Raw genomic sequence first — 23,955 nt, forward strand, 5'->3', positions numbered from 1 at the left:
AATTGCAACATATATTCCACTTTCAAACAGTTTTCATGAAGACTTTTCTTTTTGTACATAGAGTATTTTGTGAGAACGAGTTGCATATAACCTGTGTTTTTGAATGTGAGCCAGCATTTTGGCTGATAATGGCACAGTGGAGAGTGATTCTCGTTTGTAGCCTTCATACTGGTGAGAATCAGGTTCCCACAGATGGCCAAAAAAATGGTGGTCGAACTCTCTTTTATCATGCGGGGGCAACGGTAGGTGGTCACCATCGGTGCAATAATTCTCAATGCCGTAGGGGAGTATAATATTGTCATCATACAACAGCAAACCGTCGTCGTTCTCTGTCTAAAGGAGTAGAAACAATTGAAGTGAGTTCAATGGGAAAAGTTCATGCTGAACTTAAACTACAGTATTAATCAATTGTACTTTAAAACAGCTTGAGGGGGAATCATCATGTGCAATAAAATCAAAGTAATTTATTTTATATCCATGTGGCACTTGCTAGTATTGAGAACAGCATTTCTCACATTGCAGTCCTTGATCACCAACTTGTTACTGTCTGCTTGTCCGACAGTTAAGACACTCTAAAATTAACAGATAATATTTCTGTAGTATTTCTGTAATAGCTCTGTAGTGAGCGGCACGGTGGACGACTGGTTAGAATGTCTGCCTCACAGTTTTGAGGACCTGGGTTCAATCCCCGGCCCCGCCTGTGTGGAGTTTGCATGTTCTTCACGTGCCTGCGTGGGTTTTCTCCGGGCACTCCGGTTTCCTCCCACATCCCAAAAACATGCATGGGAGGTTAAATGGCAACTCTAAATTGCCAATAGGTGTGAATGTGAGTGCGGATGGTTGTTTGTTTGTATGTGCCCTGCGATTGGCTGGCAACCAGTTCAGGGTGTACCCCACCTCCTGCCCGAAGATAGCTGGGATAGGCTGTCCAGCACTCCCGCCACCCGTGTGAGGATAAGCGGCACAGAAAATGGATGGATTTCTGTAGTCTCCTGGCTGTCGCTAGCTCAATTACATCAAGAAATATTTGTACAGTGAGTCGTTTTTTTTTTTTTCAATTTAGCCACTGTATTTGAATGTGCAGTGTTCCAGCTTTTATTTTAGAGGTTCATAAAAAGTTACCATTTAGATTTAGGAATAACAGTATGCACAACCATTTTATGCAAATTACATACATTTTCAGGGGCCACTAGTATTTGGACATTTGGCATTATTGTAAATAAAACCCTAACTTGCCTAAAGTATTTTTTTCTCCATTGTACACAGGCAAAATCATAAAATATCCTTCAGGGTCCAAATAATTTTTGATGTAGCTGTATGTAAAAATTTACAGTTACACTCTTTATCCATGTCCATATTCATTATCTTATTAATGTTAGTTATTTGTTGAAAACAACAAAATTAATTACTAACCACATTAGTTATAAATTAAAAATTAGTATGCAATACACAGGATTGTGTGGAATGTCAAGAAAATATGTTATGTTTAATATATGTTTAATCATTAATTTCCCACATTGTCAATCAAGTAAATTTACCCAAATGCCCATCCCTAATCACAATTGATCATATTTACCTCAGATTCTGTTCTGTCTTTCATCTGAAGTCCATTAGAGCATAATGCAGCCTAGTAAAAAGACAAAAAATAAATTTCATATTCATATTACAAATTGATATAAGATCATGTAGATTCAACATATTTTCAAATGTGAAAGGTCTGCAATGATTAAAAAATTTTTGCACAGTGTTTTTGCAAGCAATTTTGATACACAACACTAGAGTATTATACAGTACATTGCAGCGTTTTTTACTCTAGTCAATAATTATTATGGGTAGTTACTTTACCTGACTCTGAGACTGTGAGGTGGTAGTTTGCCCCAAGTAGGCAGCATATTCCTTAAGGTTTTTCAGGCTGAAGCTATCTTCTAGAGAGTTACACAATTGTATCAGATGCTTCCCGTGCCATAGACCGACATCCTGACATCCTGTTGGCTCACTAAGCACACCTGGACCAAACCTTTGGTCAGCATGGTACAAACCCTAAACAGGAAAGGAGGATCTTGTTGGTATTCAGCACTATCTGTAAAGTCACCAGATCTGGCAAAAGTATGCACACTCTGTACTGAAACAGAAGTATAGATGTGGAAAAACAGACTCCAGTAAAAGTAGAATGATTCAACTCCTTTACTTAAAAACTTTTTTTTTTTTTTTAAGTACAGACTTTTGCTTAAGGGCTAAAAGTAAAAAAAAATATTTTTATTATCATTATGGTGCACGTATTGATAACTTTCATACTGCTTGTACTGCTTGTCGCTACCAGCTAGCATTGACTCAGTCTTTCATGCCATTGAAACGTGTTCCCATACCTTCTAACTAATTAGCTTCTGACTAATAAAAAAATGCTTATGTAGGTAATGATAACGACAGAATATATCTTACCACTATGTGTGTGTGAGTGTTTTTAGATTAGATTAGTTTGTGGTTTTTAGGCTGGCAAAAGACAACACTTTCACCAAGAATCATTCTTGTCGCTGACAACATCAAACAAGTTTCTTAAATTAGGAAATGGATGGGCATTATCCAATCAAATTCTGAAACATTGTTGACTTTATCTCCCTCTATTTAATTTACAGTAGTTTTCATTCGTCATGTCGTAATCCACAGGGATTGAAAAAAAAAATACCAAGCCTATTTTGACAAAGTAAGGAGTAGAAAGTACAGATATGAAGTATTTTGTTACTTCCCACCACTAAAAGTTAATTCCATTGAGGTTACCTTAAATGTGGCTCCATCAGGAAAAATATGTTGTCCATATGCTTCTCTCCAGTTAAGGTAGAATTTACCAATGAATTTGTTTCCTGTGGGCCAACAGTACATTCCGTCACCATGCCTGTAGTCTTTGTAGAAAGAGCCTTCATAGAACTGCACACAGCAAACATTGTGGAGGATGTTACTCGTCAACTCAACACAATTCCACAATAGACACAACTGCACACAGTCGAATGAGATACAAACACTGTAAGCATTATATCCCTCGACAAACATAATGACCACATGTTAGTGACACTATCAAAGAAGTGCAGTATTTTGGTTACCCTGGTCATTAAGAGGTGCAAACAGTTAAGATGCTGCACCTATGCACACTATAACTACAACAAATATACAATAAAACCTTTTGACATCTATGAAACCGCTTGTCCATTAGATCACATTAACCTGGTGTATCAAACAAAGTTTTCAGACGCCCTTAAAGTTTTCAGGCCCCCTTAAATATTTAATTCTTTGTTATATTGCAGCCATTTGTTAAAATCATTTTAGTAATTTTTTTCCCCTCATTAATGTACACACAGCACCCCATATTGACAGTCTGTCTGAATACTTATGGGTGTGTGATATTTCAGTTTTTCTTTTTTAATAAATCTGCAACAATTTCAACAATGCCGTTATTTTTCTGTCAATATGGGTTGCTGTGTGTACATTAATGTGGGGGAAAAATTTTACTTAAATGATTTTAGCAAATGGCTGCAATATAAAAAGGAGTGAAAAACGTAATGGGGTCTGAATACTTTGCGTACCCACTGTGTGAGTGTGTGTGTATATATATATATATATATATATATATATATATGTGTGTGTGTGTGTGTGTGTGTGTGTTCTGAATGTTCTTTATGCTCTGAAAGAACAAACTAATGAGAAACCTGAACATTTCCAGACCGCTAGTAAACCACAAGTCGACTCGTTTCATGTAGCTCCCGCCATTACACATTACCTCTCCACTTTTCCAGGTGTACCTTCCCTTGCCGTGTTTGAGGCCATTGACAAAGTCGCCTTCATATTTGGAGCCGTCGAGAAACTCCTGGACACCAAATCCCTGTCGTCCATCCTGGTCGACCTCTCTGCTCGGACTCCCTGCCCGCCGCTCCTCTGCCCCTTGACCCTTGCCCGAAGTTCGGCTTATCAACATTTTTCACCGGAGTCTTTTTTTTTAGTCAGAAAACTCCGCCGGAAACCACACGAGTAAAATGATAGCTAATAACTATTAATTGTATTCGTTTTTAAAATGTTTGTTTGCTTTCTGAAAGTTTTTTCGCTGTCAGGTTGACATTTTCAACTTTCCTGGTTGTCTTGACAATGAATCCTGTTCGGGTGTTGACGTAATGCGCATGCGCGGTTTTGAGCGCTCCATGAATGCTTACCTATGGAGAGCCGTTTGAGCATTTATTTAAAATCCATCCATCCAGTTCCATTTTCTGAGCCGCTTCTCCTCACTAGGGTCGCTGGCGTGCTGGAGCCTATCCCAGCCGACTCTGAGCGCGAAGCGGAGTACACCCTGAATTGGTCGCCAGCCAATCGCAGGGCACATAGAAACAAAAAAACATTTGCACTCACATCTACGAGCAATTTAGTCTTCAGTTAACCTACCATGCATGTTCTTGGGGATATGGGATGAAACCGGAGTAAACCCACGCAGGCATGTGGAGAACATGCAAACTCCACACAGGCGAGGCCAGGGATTGAACCCAGGTCCTCAGAACTCTGAGGTCGACATTCTAACCAGCTGTCCACCGTGCCGCTAACTGTGGTTGGAAACTGGAGTACCCATAGAAAACCCATGCAGGCACAGGGAGAACACGCAAAGTCCACACAGGTGAGGCCGGGTTTGAACCCGGATCCTCAGAACTGTGAGGCAGATGTGCTAACCAGTTGTTCTCCGTGCCGTCCGTACTAGTACTACTGAGTGGACAACTACATGTTACGAGTGAGGCAAACCTGTGCACTAGTTGACATATGCATGCTACTAGTCCTCTAGTAAAGCACTACATGTTTAGGAGTAGTATTGAAGAATGCGTCAAGTACGAAAATACTTAAAGAATGCTGGTGTCAACCAGTGCAAAGCATTGCCTCACCAGTACATTGGGTTTAATTGCTTACTAGTAGACCAAAAGTGGCACTAGTTTTTTGGGGGGGGGTTATTGTAAGACAGTTGTTCTCCTAGTGCGCTGAATTGTCTTACTTGTGAGAATAAAATGCATACTTATACATGGATGGATACCATCTTTTTTTTTTTTTGCAATGTTTCATCAAACACAGTATCAGACAAATGTAACCCAACTTAACTTAAAATGCTGTTTTTCATGGTGATTTAATTTTTTAAGGAAAAAAAAACAGCAACTATTCAAAGTTACCTGGCCCTGTATGAAAATGTAATGCACCCCCCCAACTGAAATTAAGTGTTTTCTAGAACTGGTAATGAGTCTTTCACATCTCTGTGGAGAAATGTTGGCCCACTCTGCCCACTGTTGTTAGAATTCAGCAAATATGGAGGGTCTTCGAGTATGAACGGCCATATTATGGTCATGCCACTGCATTTCAATCGGATTCAAGTCTGGACTTTGACTAGGGCGCTCCAAAACCTTCTTCTTCTTTTTTTTTTTTTTTTTTAAAAAGCTATTCGGAAACTGACTTGCTGGTGTATTTTAGATCGTTATCCTGCTGCAGAACCAAAGTGCACTTCAGCTCGAAGTCACAAACTGATGGCCAAACATTCTCCTTCAGGATTTTTCTTTTAAAGAGCAGAATTCATGATTCCATCAATCAGAGCATGTTGTCCAGGTCCTGAAGGAGTGAAGTAATCTAAGACCATCGTACAACCGTCACCATTTCTGACTAGTGGCTCTCCCTATGGGTCGCTGGAACCCTAAAGCTTGAGAAATAGCTTTTGTAACCCTTTCCAGGCTGAGGGATGTCAATTATTTTATTTCTTGACTGTTCTGGAATTTCTTTGGATCATGTGATTTTGTTGCAGCTTTTTTAGATATTTTGTCCAACTTAATTTTGCCACAACAGATTGTGTTTAAGTGATTTCTTGAGTGAAGAGGTCTGGAGGTAATCAGGCTTGAGTGTGATCAGTGAAAATTAACCAAAAATTGTGATTATGCACAATTAATTCATTATTTAACAGGGGGGTACTTTTTCAACTTTGAAGCTTTTTCCCCCCTTAATAAAGGAAATCATTTAAAAACAGCATCTTAAATTCATACTTATATATTATATATTTATATATTATATTTTATATATTATATATTTATACTTCTCTGAGATTTACATTTGATTAAAGATCTTAAACAAAAGAAAGAAGAAGAAACGATGCAAAACTATAAGAATTTAAGAAGGGGGCCAATACTTTCTCATGGCACTGTACTTCAGTTTGACCAGGTTTTGTATCCGCTTTGTCCATATTTGGCTAAGACCGCCCCCTTTCTGCTGATCGGTTGCCTCCATGTAGAAGACCCACTTCAGAGAGCACACGTGTTATGCTGACAACGCTGGCTCGGGAGCGGAGAGGTAGGCGGAGATCTTCTTCTCTTGTGACGTGGATAAGCTCAAGAAATTCAAATGACCCGATTACAGGCCAGTCGGCAGAAATACGTCTGGGACTCAGGAATGCATGTATGATTTTAATATTTCACCTTTACTCAGGCACCATAGAGCCAATATTACATCCCAAAAACTAGAAACAGTCAGTTTGGTAAAATATGGCACCTTTAACAAACACATGCTGTTCATATACTGTCCAATCTTGAAAAGTCAGAACAAAAAAAATATATGTAACATTCTAGCAGAAAAATCAGGGAAGATTTTAGCTACAGTATGTATAAAGTCAGATATGGTTTGCCTCGTCATAGTCGAGGAGTGGTGAGGAAATTTGTTTGTGTTGCTGCTCCTGCTGACTACTTGCTTCATTAGGGACATTATCCAATAAGAGCAAATGCAAGAGCTGTATAAAAATGATTTTACAAAGTTAATAATGCTCAGTGATTGACAGTCAGAGCTATTATTCTGATTCTATCTTATGCAAACAAAAAACAGGCACAATTTGAGCCACTTCATTTATTAGACAGTTCAATTATAGACAAAAAAGAAAAATACTGCACTTAGAAACACAAATAATGTTAAGTGTTTATACATAAGGATGATCAAGTTTACAAGGGCAGAGCAAGGTTCAGTGCTTACATACAATATGTACATTACTTTAGCGCTAATGTCCAATTCTGTCTTATAAAAATTACCAGTATTTTTCCAGGACAGGGTGAGGCGAATTCATGTCATGTAACAACCTTCCTAATACCCATATTTAACTATACATTTGAGTTTCTCAAGGTAAACCCATGGTGTCAAGCTATCTACACAAATGACTGAGTTACTTTAATGTGCGCACATACCTATTGTAATACGGAAAAAGACAAAATAATACATTCCCTTCATGTCCCCATGGTAGGGGTTTTGTTGAGTGGACTAATGATAACATTATGGAAGGATAGTAAATTGGGAGAGTCTGTCAGTTAGATGACATTTTACTCATATCTCCTCTCCTCAACTGTGAAAGTCTCCATAGGACGTTTGCTTAGGGCCTTGATATCATCCAGTAGGCTGATGGGGGTCAAAATATGGGAGGATCCTAGAGTTGAAACAGAAAAGTAATATCAGGATGTAAAACAACATATAATAAACAGAGAGTTTGACTTAAATCCATCCATTTTCCGTACCAGATATCCTCACTAGGGTTGTGGGCGCGCCGGAGCCCATCCCAACTACCTTCAGATAGGCGAGGTACACCCTGAACCGGTCGTCAGACAATCGCGGGGCACATATAAACAAACAACCATTCGGACTCACATTCACACCTACGGCCCATTTAGAGTCTTCAATGAACCTACCACACATGTTTTTGGGATGTGGGAGGAAACCGGAGTACCCGGAGAAAACCCACGCAGGCACGGGGAGAACATGCAAACTCCACACAGGCAGGGCCGGGCTTTGAACCTCGGTCCACAGAACTGTGAGGCAGATGTAGTAAGCAGTTGTGCACTGTGCTGCCTTCACTTAAATCAATACTATAAAATATCACAACTATTTACAGTATATCATCTCGATCAGGGGTGTCAAACTCCTTTTTGTCGCTGGCCACATTGTCGTTACGGTTTCCCTCAGAGGGCCGTTATGACTGTGAACCCATCCATCCATCCATCCATTTTCTACCGCTTATCCGGGTCGGGTCGCGGGGGCAGTAGCTTTAGCAGGGACGCCCAGACTTCCCTCTCCCCAGCCACTTCATCCAGCTCTTCCGGAGGGATCCCGAGGCGTTCCCAGGCCAGCCGAAGGACGTAGTCTCTCCAGCGTGTCCTGGGTCGTCCCCGGGGTCTCCTCCCGGTGGGACGTGCCCGGAACACCTCACCGGGGAGGCGTCCGGGAGGCATCCGAATCAGATGCCCCAGCCACCTCATCTGGCTCCTCTCAATGCGGAGGAGCAGCGGCTCTACTCTGAGATCCTCCCGGATGACCGAGCTTCTCACCCTATCTCTAAGGGAAAGCCCGGACACCCTGCGGAGGAAACTCATTTCGGCCGCTTGTATCCATAAAACCATAAAAATCTTTAATCACCTCATCATTTTTTTTTAATCCTGTTCGGCTGTAACAGCCGAATCACCTCATCATATCATTACACCTGAAATTTATAAACTAATTTTGGAATCTGAAATCAAGGGTAATTGGTTTTTCAACTATTCTTCATATTTGGTAACATAAAAATGCTTGCAATATCTCATTGTTATTTACAAAATATGACAATTTGAAATCTTGGTACAGATTTTAACAAGAATCATGGAAGTTGACACACATGATTTGCCTTCGAGGGCCACATAAAATCATGTGGCGGGCCGGATCTGGCTCCCGGGCCTTGAGTTTGACACCTGTGATCTAGATTAAACTGCTACATATGTGTAATCTTGCATTAGGGTTTACCTATGATGACCTGACAGGATTTGACAGCCTGTGTGACTTCATAGGCACAGCGCATCTCAGAGTGGCTGATTCCTCCAATGACAAAGATAATGAGACGTGAGCCAGTCCGACGTTCGTCCTGAGTGCTGGATTTGTGCTTCTGACGTGCACTGTGAGACAAAGAATATATGATAGCATTCAAATGATCAAAATCTATGACAGACATGGAGGCCTCGTGTAAAATGTAGAAATGAAATAATACAGGCCACCCCCCAATTTGAGATTTACTTGCCTTTTTTCCCCCTGTAGTACCTAACTAACAACTATTTGATGAAAAGCTCACCAATTAGCACCGATTCATATATTTTTGTGCTCTTTCTGTAATGCCCCAAGATGGTGGCCGAACACTGTGCATTGCAACTTTTAAGGCGCTATGTAGGGGAGGAGTAACTAACATTTGCTACCAGTTCATAACTGTCCGGCTTGACAGTGAACAGCAGGGTGATGGTAGATCACAGTAACAATTCAATAGCCAGATGAAGCTTCTTTTGGGGTTGGTAAACTTCTCAAGCTGATGCAAAGAAAGGCCAAGATCATTATTGGCAGTGGTTGATGTTAACAGCTAAACAGCTAGTAAAGGCTAACTGCTCAACATAAGGTACAGTATGTGGTAACTAAAGATAGACAATCCTTTGTGATACCGGTGTATAAAAAAACAATGCAAATAAAGAAATAAATAGTTGTAAAAAATTTAATATAATGATGTAAAAAATGTAATATGAAATGTAATGGGAAAGTAGGTATTTTAACAGGTTACAAAGCAGTGACATAGGTTCACACCAGCGTCCTTGCACTCCTGGTGCATTTATCTAGCCATCCATCCATTTTCTACCGCCATCCATCCATTTTCTACCGCTTTTCCGAGGTTGGGGTCATGGGGGGCAGTAGCTACTGGTGCATTTACTTTGAAATCAAATCATCTGTAAGCCATTTATTGTTAAGGGTAGTGTTTGAATGATATCTAAGGCCTGCTGCACACAGAGCAATGTGGCCAAATCCGAATGAACTCTTGCGCAGTGTGCAGGGTTCGGAAACTAGTTTCTCTGAGTGGCCAATCACTCGGGCCACTGTTTTTGCAAAATGTACTCAGTGTTTCTACTAGGGATGTGGGAAAATAAATAAAAAATAAATAAATTGGCTAATTCTGCTAAGTCGATCACAAACATTGGTTGACGCAAACATTTCTGCCGAGCGGCAATTAAAAAAAATCAAATTAAAAAATTATCAAAGCTTATTTGACCCATTCTGAACCAATTTGCACCGCCCAGAACCATTTGGCCACTGTCCATGTTTACTGCACAGACGTTTGTTGTAGATGGAGGCACTGTTGGGCCAGTGAACAACATTGCCAAAAAGGACAGAGGAGTGTCTGTAAGTGATTTTTTAGGACACTATTACATGTACAGTACATAAAATATTAATATAAAACAAAATGCATCTCAGTCGTAAAACAAAATAAATACTGTTTTTTGGGGGGGAGAAAGGAGGGATTGGGACAGGGCGGCGATTACTCGAGTAATTGATTATTTATTATTTATATATATATATATATATATATATATATATATATATATATATGATAATTGATTTCAAATACTTTTTCCAGACTCCAGACTTCTCGGTAAAACATTTCATTTGTGACATTTGCGCAAATAGATGTGCATCATTCTGATTCTTTATATGCCATTATGTCGCCAAATAATTTCCAGAAGATTATGGGGGAGATAAGGAATCCGTAGACAACCAGTTTGTATATTTGAATTTATGAGGCAGTCGTCAGACAATCTACCCATTATGAGTTATGTCAACGATCAAACAAAATTGGACGTGTAAACGTCAGGGTTCATGCCCGACGAGGTGTACAAATATCAGGGATTAATGGTTGACGTGGAGGCGAGAACCAACACGCTGTGGAAAACGGTTGCCTCTCCAAAATCCATTAATCCCTGATAATTTTACACCTCATCGGGGATTAACCCGCTTCTATAATGGTCACTTGCCAACCAAAAGAATTAATGAAACTACCTATTCATAATTTCAAGTTTTGTAACACACCTACTTTTCAAGTGAGAACAAGTATTAGAATAGACATTATTAACTTAATTTAAAGAGAATAACATTTCATATTTGGTGGCATAATCCTTACTTGCAATAACTGTATCAAGCCTGCAACCCACTGACTTCACCAGACTCTTGCATTTTTCATTTGAAATGCTTTTCCAGAATTTTACTGCAGCCTCTTTCAGTTCTTGTTTGTTTCTGGGGGTATCTCCCTTTAGGAGGCACAATGCATGCTCAATTGGGTTAAGGTCTGGTGATTGACTTGGCCAGTCTAAGACCTTTCCCCCTGATGAAGTCCTTTGTTGTGTTGGCACTGTGTTTTGGGTCATTGTCTTTTTGCATGATGAAGCTTCTCCCGATTAGTTTTGATGCATTTCTCTGTAAATTGACAAAATGGTTTTGTAGACTTCAGAATTAATTCTGCTGCTCCCATCATGAATTACATCATCAATAAAGACGAGTGAGCCAATTCCAGAAGCAGCCATGCAAACCCAAGCCACAACATTACCTCCACCATGGTTCACAGATGAGCTTGTGTGTTTTGGACCAAAAGCAGATCCTTTCTCCATACTTTGGCCTTTCCATCACTTTGGTAGAGGTTTATCTTGGTCTCATCAGTCCATAAAACTTTGCTACCAAAACTTTTGTGGGGCCTCTCTGTACTACTTTTCAAAATCCAATCTGGCCTTCCGATTCTTTTTACTGATAAGTGGTTTTCATCTAGTGCTATGGCCTGTATATTTCTTCTCTCAAAGTCTTCTTCGATCAGTGGATTGTGATACCTTCACCCCTGCCCTGTGGAGGTTGGCAGTGATGTCACTGACTGTTGTCTTTGGGTGTTTCTTCACAGCTCTCACAATGTTTCTGTCATACTGCTGTTGATACCCTTGGTCGACCTGTTTGATGTCTGTTGCTTAGTACACCAGTAGTTTCTTTCTTTTTCAGGACATTCCAAATTGCTGTATTGGCTATGCCCAATGTTTGTGCAATAGCTCTGATCGATTTTCCCTTTTCTCTCAGCTTCAAAATGGTTTGCTTTTCTCCCATAGACAGCTATCTGGTCTTCATATTTGCTTAACAGCAAATGCAGTTTTTACAGGTGAAACCCAAAGTCAAAAACATACAAACTAATGTTTAAGCTATCAATTTAAAAGGCAACACCTGAGCAGCTAGAAACACTCATCAGTCACACGTTCCAATAATTCTGCTTGAAAAGTGGGTGGCTTCAAACAAAAACTGCTCTGTCCTGAGCTGTTAAACACATCTAGATGTAAATACCTTGAAATAAAAGCTGGAATTCTGAACTTTTGTCTCATATTCATCTTTTGATCTGAAACCCAAATGTCTTCAGTATAGAACAAAAACAAAGGAATTTACCTTGCAGTTCCAATACATTTGGAGGGGAATGTGTGTGTGTGTGTGTGTGTGTGTGTGTGTGTGTGTGTATATATATATATATATATATATATATATATATATATGAGTTTTGTAATACTTTCATCTGCAGCGCGAAAACTCAATGATGCTTGACTTTTTGGATATTAACAGTTACTATGAGTTGAAGGGAATATACTAAACCAGCATGGCATGTCATCTACTAACCCAGAAAAGCAACATTTTACTATATTTTTGGCGCTCTTGTGAGGATTTCCACAGCGACAATTTATCGTTTCGTATTGTTTGCTATTCGGTGAACCGCTTCTTTTCAGGCAAACATATCCACTATTAAGCTCATAGGGGCCGAAATCTCTGCCGAATGCTCTCCAAGCTGCCCCCATAAAAAAAATGGATGTTTCAGTGTCACTACTTGCCTTAAAAACTCGATTCAAATAGCACAAATTTAACATTACTCGTCAGAAGAGCAATGCGAGCAGTTGAAGAGGTCATGTACTTTAGTCATCAATGTTTTTTTTCACGAAATTATTTTTATGAAGGATTTTAGAGACGGCGGGCGACTGGTTAGAGCATCTGCCTCACAGTTCTGAGGACCCGGGTTCAATCCCCGGCCCCACCTGTGTGGAGTTTGCATGTTCTCCCCGTGCCTGCATGGGTTTTCTTCGGGCGCTCCGGTTTCCTCCCACATCCCAAAAACATGCATGAATTGGAGACTCTAAATTGCCCGTAGGTGTGATTGTGAGTGCGAATGGTTGTTTGTTTGTATGTGCCCTGCGATTGGCTGGCAACCAGTTCAGGGTGTACCCCGCCTCCTGCCCGATGATCGCTGGGATAGGCTCCAGCGCGCCCGCGACCCTAGTGAGGAGAAGCGGCTCAGAAAATGGATGGATGGATGGATGAATTTTAGAGACGTTTGAAGTTCTCATTCCATGTTTTTCTGGGGGGAAAATTCCACCGAGTTGGCAGCCACTTGTCACGTTGCTACTCAATGCGCAGGTGTGAGTCACCAACTCAGGGTTTAAACTATTAATCTAAAAATATTTGAGAAGCGCCCAAAAGTGTAGTTTATTACTTTGAAATGTGTTTAAAGCATGTGGGCTCAGAGGTATCAAACTATTAAAAAAATGGTTATTATATTGTCAATCTATATTGCAGATTTGCACTTATTGCGGGTGGGTCTGTAATGTATCCCTGCAATAAATGGGGGTTCATGTATTATATTCTGTTAAAAACAGTCATTCGTTCATATGCGCTGCAGAGCCCAATGTAATGGCTAAAGAAACAACCACTACAGGGAGATAATGTGCTGTCATGGTCTTTGGTCAGTGGAAGAAAACCTCTATGAAAAACACAGAATCTGGATTCCCAAACGCCACATTTTGTTTCTCTCATCAAACCCACCTGACAGCTCCGGAACCATTCCAAGCAGTTGGACACTCAGACTGGTGTGGCCATTCCCTAGTGTCCAGTTTGTTCTCCACAGCATCCTAGAAAAAAAAAAGTTCTCATTTAGTTTCATATCTGCAAAAGCTCAATGATGGGACACTTGATGTTACAAATAATAGCGTCAACAGCATTACAATTTGAAACAAATACAGTTCAGAGATGCTTGCTGTGTTTGCTAATCAGAAAAGAAAAAGATGTGCAATGCAAGTAAAACTGCACAAATGACAATGCAAGTGTTACTTGTGTGCTGAAGTGAGGGAAAGGTGAAGAAAAGCCACATACAGTCATAGCTGGTAATTATTGGGAAGTCAAATTCCAACTTCATCTGAGGATTGTTTTATTTTTCATTATTATCTTATTTAGGAGATCCCAAACATTTGCAACACTGGAATATAGCTTGACAAACTGCCCAAAATAATATAAATACAAAGGTTGAGGCAAATTGATGTGATGTTTGTGGGAGACATGCTCCAAAAGTGAAAATGGTACAGAAGAAAAAGCAATTTACTTGGTTCATTTAATAAAACAAAAACAACAGAAAATAGACAAATAAATATTTGTTATTATGCAAATGTAGTACGGCTTCTTCCTTTCTAGATTACATAACATGTATTTTGTGAGAGCTACTTTGAATTTCAGTTTTAATAAAAGACTGAAATCTTTAGAAACTGGTTTTAATCAAGCTTCAAAATCCAACAATGAGTCTCAAAGCCACAAGCTCCCACAAGAATGGAAACAAGTCAATGAAAGCACAAGTTTTCCAATACAGCTCTTACTGCAAAACAAAAGTGGGTGAGCAGGACACCCAACTTGGGTTTTAACACTTTATACCTCATTATGAAAAACATGACCATACAAAAAAAAGCATTTGAGGATCAGCACGCTGATGCTAATGGTGATTTTTCTTTCAAATTGGTGTAAATGATCATGTATACCTTACGATCTTATTATGCAGCTACATCTAGGCTAAACACTACCTGATAAAAGCACAACAGAGCACATATCATAGCCTATCAGATGACCTGAATCAGATAACATCCATAAAAGGTGATTTTGTTGACAACGTGGTGGTTCATGTCTAACGTTCTATAATCTTCTATGTGCCTTTGCCACTTCAATTCATAGAAACAGTATTTAAATGCATCCACATTGTTCTCAATTTAAATGTATTCACTCAAGTGGCACAATTTGACAGGATATTTGTTCAAGCATCGCGCCAACACAAATCCAGCTAAATACAGGATAGCTTACTGACCTCCATTACATCTTTTATGCCAGGAGTCCACCTAGAAAGATTGTATGTCTCTTCACGAGAACGGTCACGTCTGGCAGGTTTGCGGGAGAAAAAACCTGGCTGAAAGAAAAAGTAGGAGAGAACAGATTTGAAAATAACAACTGAATTACATTCCAAATCACGTGTTAATTTTGACCATTATCCTAATGATGGATTTAAGCGAAACCATCAAAGCATTCTGTTCAACAATTATGTCTTGTAAACATTCAATCAAGCAATTTCGATTCTCCACATACAGATGTGATGATTGGGACTCCAATCTCTTTCCAGTTTAGGATAACTTCACTTTCATCTTCAATCTTCACATGTTGGATGAGTTTGTTCAAATTCTCATCTGTTGTTCCTGGTGACACACATGAAAAACAACCTATAGTTTCAACCTTAGCTGATATTCCGTTTAGTGACCTAAATCTTCAACTGATGCAAAATTTAATAAAATACAAAGTAACCACTTTTATCTCACAATACAAAAATAAGAACAAAATGCGGATTATTTGAACCAGAGAGCTGTGGGGTTGAGGTAAGAGGGAGGCATGGAGAATCAAAACCTAGACAGCAACCAGCCACCAGAGGGCAATTAACAACAGCAGGCTTGACTTTTGGTGGGCGCTCTCAGTCTGTTGCCGCTGCTGCTCTTTTGGCCAAAGTCCTTTAAGAACTATTGGAATTCTCTTGCGTGACGTTTCTCTTGCCATATGATATTAATTTAGCTTGCTTTCCTTCTCCCTGGCCTGGCCCCTTCCTTCAATGGTCAACTGTCCTAAGCTATCTGGGCGTCTCTTCCAGTGTCTATACATGCAGGTCTTTCTCTTCTTCCACTGGGCAAGCAGACCATCTTTCTCTGTTACTCCTATCCTTTGGCGAAATCAAGCATTGGTCTTCTTGTCCTTCCAACTGACCTGCAGCATTCTGGGTCATACCCATATCTCAAAGGCCTCGAGCACTGTCATGTCACTCTCTTTTAAAGTCCACTATTCAGGGTAGGTAATATTCCAGACTAAAGATTTCAACAGGTGATTCTTTTGGTTCAGGCTGATCTCTATAATGTACCATTTACGCTGAAGATGTAAAGCAGCATAGCTCTGATCTTATCATAGGTGCTGTATGGGTACAGCAGCACTGGCAAAAGAGTCCTCATGGGATCCTTCACTTTCACCCCATCCACGTCTGAGCCCATTGCAAGGTCCTACACAGTGACAGTAGAAAAACAACAACCACAATATTACAATACCTTACATTTCACATGTACAAGCTACTCGGAAGTCTCCCATCTTAATTCAAGCAAAGTAATCCAAACATTTCACCAAAACAGCAAGCTCAGACACACCTGCTCAGCTTTGCAGAGTTTCTCTACATTGTTGGAAAAATGTTTCATGCAATCTTCTGCCAACTGCAGGTGAACGGATTTCTAGTTTAGAGAAAGAGGCACATATCAATGAACATGAAGAAAATGTAACCCTTTTTTGAAGATTGAAGATCCAGAAGTAGAAACAATATGAAACATTAGATAAACATTGTATACAACAATCAAAATACACAATGGAAGCTATTTAAGATCAACAAGTAGAAAACTGTACATGTTCCCAGAATCAAAACTGCGAGTGTTGTTTATCCATGCGTTCCAAACTAACACTACAGTCTGTCAACCTTGCCCCATTACAAGAAAACAGGCAGCACACACACTTATTGCAGTCATTAGAGTGTAGTAGCTTACAGTCAAGTGGGGAATGCCTGTCAAGTCACCGAGATGTGCAAAAACCAGAGCCAGTCACACACACACATACCTGTGTCAGTTGTTTACGGAATGAAGGCATCTTTTTCATCATTTGGGCCAAATTGCTGATGGTGATCTGAAATAAATAAATACATAAATAAAAAATAAATAATGTATGTAATGTAGAATGTTTTCTGTGGTATACAATTTATGATAGAAAAAAGCTACAACGAAAGTACAGTCCTCTGGACACACCATTGGCTATTAACTTTGACAATCTGATGGAATCAAGCACAAAGCGTTTATCAAAGTCTACTATTACAAAGATAAGGACTGCAGAATGCTATAAGACCACAGCATATAGCATTGGACAGCAAGTGGATGAAAGTCGCTACTTAGTGGGGAATTCAACATGGAAATGGAATTAAAAAGGAAGTACAAATACTTAATAAAATGACAACTTGTGTCCTGCACAACCCCATCCCTTAATTTAACAATATGTTTATTTGGTTAAACTTTGTAGGGACATGCACTGTATTATACCAGTTGGTGTTGTTACAATTTTGTCTCTCTCATCTGGCTACACAAAGTACGGTAATCAAAATAGTCCATATACTTTTCAGAGAACGTAGTGCACTTTTATATCACTGCAAATTACAACCACAACGACAAGAGGGAAGTGAAAACACACGTAAGCGCAACTGTACCTTCCCATCTGGTTGTTTCTTGTTTGCAGATATTTCCTTTACCATCTTCGGGATTTGCCTGGTTTAGGAATGTATTTAAGTAACGTTTAGTAAAGAGTGAGTAGGGCAACAATAGGGGGCATCTATATGCCACCAAACCACCATTTTCCCTCCACACTTATTTCTCAGACTTACTCAGACACCTCAGCAATGTGCTTGTGCCTCAGCTTAACCCAAAGCATGTCATCCTCATTTAGCTGGGCCTGCTTCTCTGAGCCATCTTTAGACTTGTACCTGTCAACAACAAGACCCAGTTTGTGTCATTAAGATTATGAGACATATCTGCATCTGTATGTACTTTTGTATTCAAATAAATAAATAAATAAAAATACAAATATTGCTGTGGTGTAACAAAAAAATGGTATATTACTTGTATGTGGAATTCTGGATATCAATGAGGTCATAGGCCATGGCCTGGTAGGTAAGCTCATGCAGGATAGGGCTGAAAGGGTCAAAGCCTCTTTCGACTATCAGCAGCTGGGCCTGAGTCTTGTCCTGGTGGGAAGGGGAAACAATAAAAATGAATGTTGCAAAAACAACGGCAGTTACTGTGAGTTCATGTCAAGGAATTATGTTGTGTTTTTACATTCTGATCAAGATTTTATACAATTGTAAATTAGGTGACGCAAAGCAACTGTGATAGCATGCTGCATTATGAGAATGTACTGAATTTTCAAACTAAGGCTTTGTTTTCTCTGTCAACATTCTCAGTGAAGTAGATGTCTGACCTTTTTCTTATTGCTGTCATCCATCTCATAGTGTCTGGACAGCTTGTTGTCCACCAACTCTGCCAGGGTTTTAGCGTACTCCATGTTGGTGTCTCTAGTGGGGAAAATATGTTATCATGCGTTACGACTGTTGAGATTAATACACTAATAATATACAGAGGTACTGTATATCGTTAATGTTGCAGCCGATAAATAGCTTAAGCATCAGTTAACTAAAGAATAACATTTAATGTTCCTCCTACTTCTCTGTAAAGGTTAGGTATTAAATTCTGTGGTTTCAGAACAAGCTTTTCCCCTCTAAACTGAGTTTCTGCTTGAGGATTAGGTGTGTAATCTGATCAAATACATCTCCCCTGGCATACTTTTTGTATCGGACTCCTGGGTACTCATCCAACGTGGCGCAGAGCGTGACAAGCTGGTCTGCGAGCATCTCCAGTGTCTTTTTTCTGTCCTGACTGTAGGGGCTGTAGATGCTCTGAAACGCTCCCGGATTATCACACGTGAACACCTGAAATGCATTCACATGTTTAGATTTATTTCTTCTTTTATTTAGCCTGTCAACCTGCCAAGTCCAGCTGGTCCATATAAAAATAAATAAATCGAACATAAAAATAAACAATAAAAATGTATATTTATTAAATTACACACAACTAAAAGTAATAGTGAAAAAGATCTGTTGTAATATTTATTTGGCCACCCAATGTTATATTGTTTCAATAAGATAAGGCATTTATTTCCATCCAAGGTTAGATTCAGTTGCAGCTGCATGGCCTTGCAGAATGGTGGATCTCTATGCCTTTGTGCTGGAAGTTTTGCTGCGCCACAGGGGAGTTTGAAATACTCCCTATGCTTATTTTAATTTTTTATTAATTGTGTTGATGTTTATTGAAAATGCAGCCGGACAGAAAATTGTTTTCGGGGACAGACAGCGGGACAGAGTGGACAAGGGCACTAGGGGTGAAAACCACAGCAGAACAATAGTGAGACAGTGTAGATATTTGAACAAAAGTAACATTACAACAGTTATTTGTAGATTGGGGCGTGGGGCACCCGGTGAAGACATGCAATAACTAACCAAGAGAACCAGATAAGCTATATATGTATATTAATAGGAGGATTCATTTTATCCCGCGATCCTTGTGAGGATAAGTGGCTCAGATAATGGATGGATTCATTTTAACAATTGCAGTCTTTCTCCGAAAGGAAATACAGTGCAAGCATAGCCATAATAAAATTATTGGCAGCATAGTAAACAACATGCAAATCTGAACATCAAAAAGAAAACCGACATACAAGCGCTTAAAAGAAAACATACCTGTGCTTCATGAGGCATGAAGGACATATTTATTTCTTTGCATACCCGAATGTACTTTGCACAGTACAGCTTCATATTGTTGAAGAGGTCATCATCGCAGTCTGAGGGAGAAATCACTTTTATTGGCATGCAAACTCTCCCCAAAAAGTCAAAAAATATTCAGATCATGGCAAATCAGTAACCATTAGCAAGTTACTTACAGTCAGTGAAATAAACATATGCTGCTTTGTACTTGGGTTTAGGCTTGAAGTCTGCAATAAAGGCATCCACAGACTGTAAAATGATAGATGTCGTCAGAATTAGGGTAAAAATGCAATACAGTGTAATTATAATAGTTTTGGAGATCAAGGAGCAGTAATCGTATACCTGAGCTGTTGGTGTCATAAAGTAGATGGCCTTCATTTCTAGAACGGGTTCTCTGATTTTGTACAGGTCCTCCACAACTAAAGAAAAAAGATGGTGAGTTTATCTGATGATGGCACCCACACAGTATATAAAATTACATGGATTTAGTGCATCAATGTTAATTTCTCTTATATACACTCAAGTGCAGAAATATTTGAAGAGCGTTTTTACATAATGAGATGGCCAACTCCAATTCCAATGAAGTTGGGACGTTGTGTTAAACATAAATAAAAACAGAAAACAATGATCAGATCAATTCATGTGGCTTGTGCATGGGCAGTGACTGCACAGTGAGCGGCTGGAAGCAAAAGTTTGCGCGCGTGCTGGATTTTTTATTTCGTTGTGCATTGCTGTGTGCGTCAATGACAAAGTGAGTTGGGACACACGTGTAACTTGTTCGCAAAAGACATGAGTAATTTTACCAGAATGCATTATTAGAATGTTTTTACGTGATGTTAATTAATACCAAGTTAGCTACTCTCGCTACCAGAAGTAGTGCGAGTTATCTTTCAGAATGCGAGTACTATACAGGAAGTGTTAGGTTAACTGTGTACATTTCGCTCACTTCACGTTCTTTATCATTTGATTATTGTTATTATTTATCCTACGGTTGGTTATCCAATATGTATTTGGTTATTCTTTGTCTCTCACAAAGCCTCTAGCATTTGGTTGGATGTGAACAGAGATGAAACACTATACAGATCATAACTTGTTAAATCTGTCAGCAGTCACATCATCAACAATGACTAGTTAGCCTGTTCCATTAGATACCTCTTAAATGAAAGATCAGCACACACACACTTTTGAGGCCCTAATAATTGAGGTATTATTCACTGTGGGTGTGTGATAGCCTGTAGTTCCTCAATGGTCAATGCCATACTTTCACAAAGCCTCCTAAATGAAAGTTACAAGTCTACATTTGAATCACATCTTAATTGTTGTATTTCAAATCAATAGTGGTGCATAAAGGCTGAATCGGTCCTACAACTTTCCAAATACCTCTACTGCTAACTGGAGATTCGAGCGATAACTTACTTGTTATTTTCTCTGACATCAGATCAGACATTTTGCAGCATGATGACAGGAGCTTGGTTGTGAACTGGTCCAGAATCAATATCTGCAGAGAAGATTAACAGGTTTATGAAATCGTACTAAGATAAACAGTACTCTCAATTAGAGGGACTATATATTAAAAAGTGATCAACTAAATCTGGGTTTTAAGTCAACAATTGAGTGGAAATCAAAAAGAAATCCAACCCAAAAATGAAAGGTTGTTTACCTTCCATACTTCCGATTTTCTGCAGTCTTCGATAATTGTTTCTTTGATTCCTATAAAACGATAAGTATGTCAGAAATAAAGGCAGGAGATAGTTGTTTTCAAGACAACAATGCATTATTTTGGCGCTAATACAAAATACTAACTGTTCCTACAGTCAGAGAAACGTGATTATAGCTAAGAAAGTTTAATCATGTTAGTAACAGTAAAAACTGATTTCTTCATGCCTACATCATTGAACATAGCGTGATAGTACAATAATTAAAGTGTACAAGAGCTCCATCTGAAATCTATGACTTTGATTCTAATTTATCGTGGTGCAGAAATACAGCGCATAAGAGCTGCATATGAGTACGTTACTAAATCCAGAAATACGGGCGTCATTCTCCTTCAATTTCACCGGGCCAGAAATCAGGTACAGGAATTTAGCAGAGGTCCACCAAAATGGTGTTTTCTCATTGTTTCGCGCACAGTAATACTTGATTACCTCATTTTTAATTTTTCAATTCAGTTGAGATTTTCTGTGGTTCTGACAAAGATTAAAATGTTCCTTGATTTCGACATTAAAAATCATACATTCATAGGATTCGGTGACGATAAAAAATACACGGTGGTGAGTCACTATTATTATTTGTGATTTCTGTGACGTTTGAAGTAATGTTGACAATTTGCTTGCTCTCCGTTTGATCATCAAAATAAGATGCTCAGATGGCTCATGCGGACGCCGCCGCCCTGTTTAAACGTCTGGTTTCCATCTCAACAAATGAGAAACATCAGGGCATTTTTCTACCAATGGAATCAACGTTTTGGGCATTTTCTCAACGTTTCGGGCATTTCCCTAATGATTTCCACTGATTTCTGGGCAAATTTTCAACATAAAAATCCTTAATCTTTATCCGATTCTTACAAACGAGGGCTCATTTTATTCGTGTCACACGCCTCTATCCAATTATATCGTCTATTTTGATATAAAATTATTTTGAAATTTTTAGTAACATGGCTACTGTATACGTACATAGTGACGTTGTACATCCACGCAAACTCCTACTAATCATAGGGGGAACCTCTGATAGATACATATCTCGCGAGTGTCTCATGGTTTTAAAAAAAAAAAAAAAAAGTTTTAAATTAAATATAAAGAAGAATCTCTTACATTAATTCACAGTCCCATGGTGGTGTATAACATTTAAAAAGGTCTCGGCACACTCACTGACATTAGCATTTCAGAGTCATTTCAGAACTCTCTTTACCAGTAGTCAATGACATAAGGCGTGGCTTCATTCTGAGGGTCATTGCCCCAATTTTGGACTGACAGTTATTCTGGCCAAAAACGACGACGTGAGAGGTTATCTGCTCAATTATAGCACATAAAACGCCACATGTCACAGTTGTGTCTCGTTGTTTCGCTGTTTACATGCCCGACTTTTCACATCGCCGTGAAACTTGACGCAAACTGTCTCTTGTCATTCACCGATGCAAAGGCAAAAGGAAGCAACTAGTACTTTGCTGAAATTTCTACCATACAAATACACTCCTTTGTATTTAGTTTGAACGGACAACAAAGGATTGACGAATGTATCGAACTTACTTTTCCAAACTATTCTTTTCAGTCCGTTCTCTGGACCAGTTGCCATCTTGACTTTTTTCCCGTCCGCGCCTCTTCCTGTCTGTGTGTGAGTGGCGCATAAAACCAAACATTACGACTTCCGGTTACACTTCCGCTTGCAACTATTCTGCAAGAGAGAAAATTGTGGGCAAGGACTTAGCATGTAGAATATATAATTCAGTTTTGTTGTCTTTCATGCATGTCCATTTTTATTATTTCAATCTGTGTAGCATTTTAAAAAAATGTTTAACATTGATAATCTAGGTATGGCAAACGCATTTGCATTTTGGTCAGTGTCTGTTGTTTTTAAACATGCCTAAGCGATGTAAAGCGACCTTGAACACTCTGAAAACTAGATAAATGTAATTTATTATTATTATTGTTATTATCATCATCCATCCATCCATTTTCTTCCGCTTATCCAAGGTCAGGTCACGGGCGCAGTAGCTTTAGCAGGGAAGCCCAGACTTCCCTCTCTCCAGCCACTTCATCCAGCTCTTCCGGGGGGGATCCCAGATGTGTTCCCAGGCCAGCCGGGATACGTCTCTCCAGCGTGTCCAGGGTCGTCCCCGGGACATGCCGGGAACACCTCACCAGGGAGGCGTCCAGGAGGCATCCTAATCAGATGCCCTAGCCACCTCATCTAGCTCGTCTCAATGTGGAGGAGCATTCGCCCCTCCTGGATGACCGAGCTTCTCATCCTATCTCTAAGGGAGATTTCGGACACCCTGTGGAGGAAGCTCATTTTGGGCGCTTGTATCCGAGATCTTGTTCTTTCAGTCACGACCCACAGCTCATGACCATAGATGAGGATAGGAACGTAGATCGACGGGTAAATTGAGAGCTTCGCCTTTCGGCTTAGCTCCTTCTTCACCACAACAGACCGATACAAAGTCTGCGACACTGCAGACGCTACACCGATCCACCTGTCGATCTCCCGTTCCATTCTTCCCTCACTCGGGAACAAGACCCCGAGATACTTGAACTCCTCCACTTGGGGGAGGATCTCATCCCCGTCCTGGAGAGGGCACGCCACCATTTTCTGACTGAGGACCATGGTTTCAGATTTGGAGGTGCTGATTCACATCCCAGCCGCTTCACACTCGGCTGCAAACCGCTCCAGTGAGA

General features: G+C 39.6%; 2 protein-coding genes across 2 annotated transcripts in view; both read right to left on the bottom strand.

Moving 5' to 3' along the window:
* LOC133406497 (ankyrin repeat and MYND domain-containing protein 1-like) overlaps window positions 1-3,964 on the bottom strand; it is a 16,571-nt gene extending 12,607 nt beyond the window's left edge. Inside the window, exons 1-4 of the mRNA XM_061684158.1 lie at window positions 3,770-3,964; window positions 2,776-2,922; window positions 1,846-2,040; window positions 92-333 (exon numbers count right to left, since the gene is read on the bottom strand). Coding sequence (XP_061540142.1) covers window positions 92-333; window positions 1,846-2,040; window positions 2,776-2,922; window positions 3,770-3,964 — 779 coding nt within the window. The remainder of the gene's footprint in view (window positions 1-91; window positions 334-1,845; window positions 2,041-2,775; window positions 2,923-3,769) is intronic.
* Window positions 3,965-6,876: 2,912 nt separating this feature from the next.
* On the bottom strand, window positions 6,877-22,893 carry stxbp3 (syntaxin binding protein 3). The gene is made up of 19 exons (XM_061683807.1): window positions 22,810-22,893; window positions 21,225-21,274; window positions 20,981-21,062; window positions 19,907-19,983; window positions 19,741-19,813; window positions 19,541-19,641; window positions 18,588-18,733; window positions 18,226-18,319; window positions 17,868-17,992; window positions 17,633-17,731; window positions 17,459-17,516; window positions 16,822-16,887; window positions 16,365-16,445; window positions 16,088-16,223; window positions 15,274-15,380; window positions 14,999-15,097; window positions 13,699-13,784; window positions 8,803-8,951; window positions 6,877-7,459 (listed from the first exon to the last, which is right to left on the bottom strand). The coding sequence occupies exons 1-19, from the start codon at window positions 22,853-22,855 to the stop codon at window positions 7,356-7,358; spliced, it is 1,779 nt and encodes a 592-aa protein (XP_061539791.1). The 5' UTR covers window positions 22,856-22,893; the 3' UTR covers window positions 6,877-7,355.
* Between the last annotated feature and the right edge of the window lie 1,062 nt (window positions 22,894-23,955).

This window comes from Phycodurus eques, chromosome 8, assembly GCF_024500275.1.
Source record: "Phycodurus eques isolate BA_2022a chromosome 8, UOR_Pequ_1.1, whole genome shotgun sequence".
Taxonomy (NCBI): domain Eukaryota; kingdom Metazoa; phylum Chordata; class Actinopteri; order Syngnathiformes; family Syngnathidae; genus Phycodurus; species Phycodurus eques.

Bases quoted from the DNA above. Each gene is read 5' to 3' on its own strand.
- stxbp3 (XM_061683807.1), bottom strand. From the start codon at position 22,855: ATGGCAACTGGTCCAGAGAACGGACTGAAAAGAATAGTTTGGAAAA. The intron at 19,984-20,980 runs GTAAGTTATCGC...TTTTTTCTTTAG, and splicing joins GATGTCAGAGAAAATAACAA to TTGTGGAGGACCTGTACAAA. The intron at 19,642-19,740 runs GTAAGTAACTTG...TTTCTCCCTCAG, and splicing joins ATATGTTTATTTCACTGACT to ACTGCGATGATGACCTCTTC.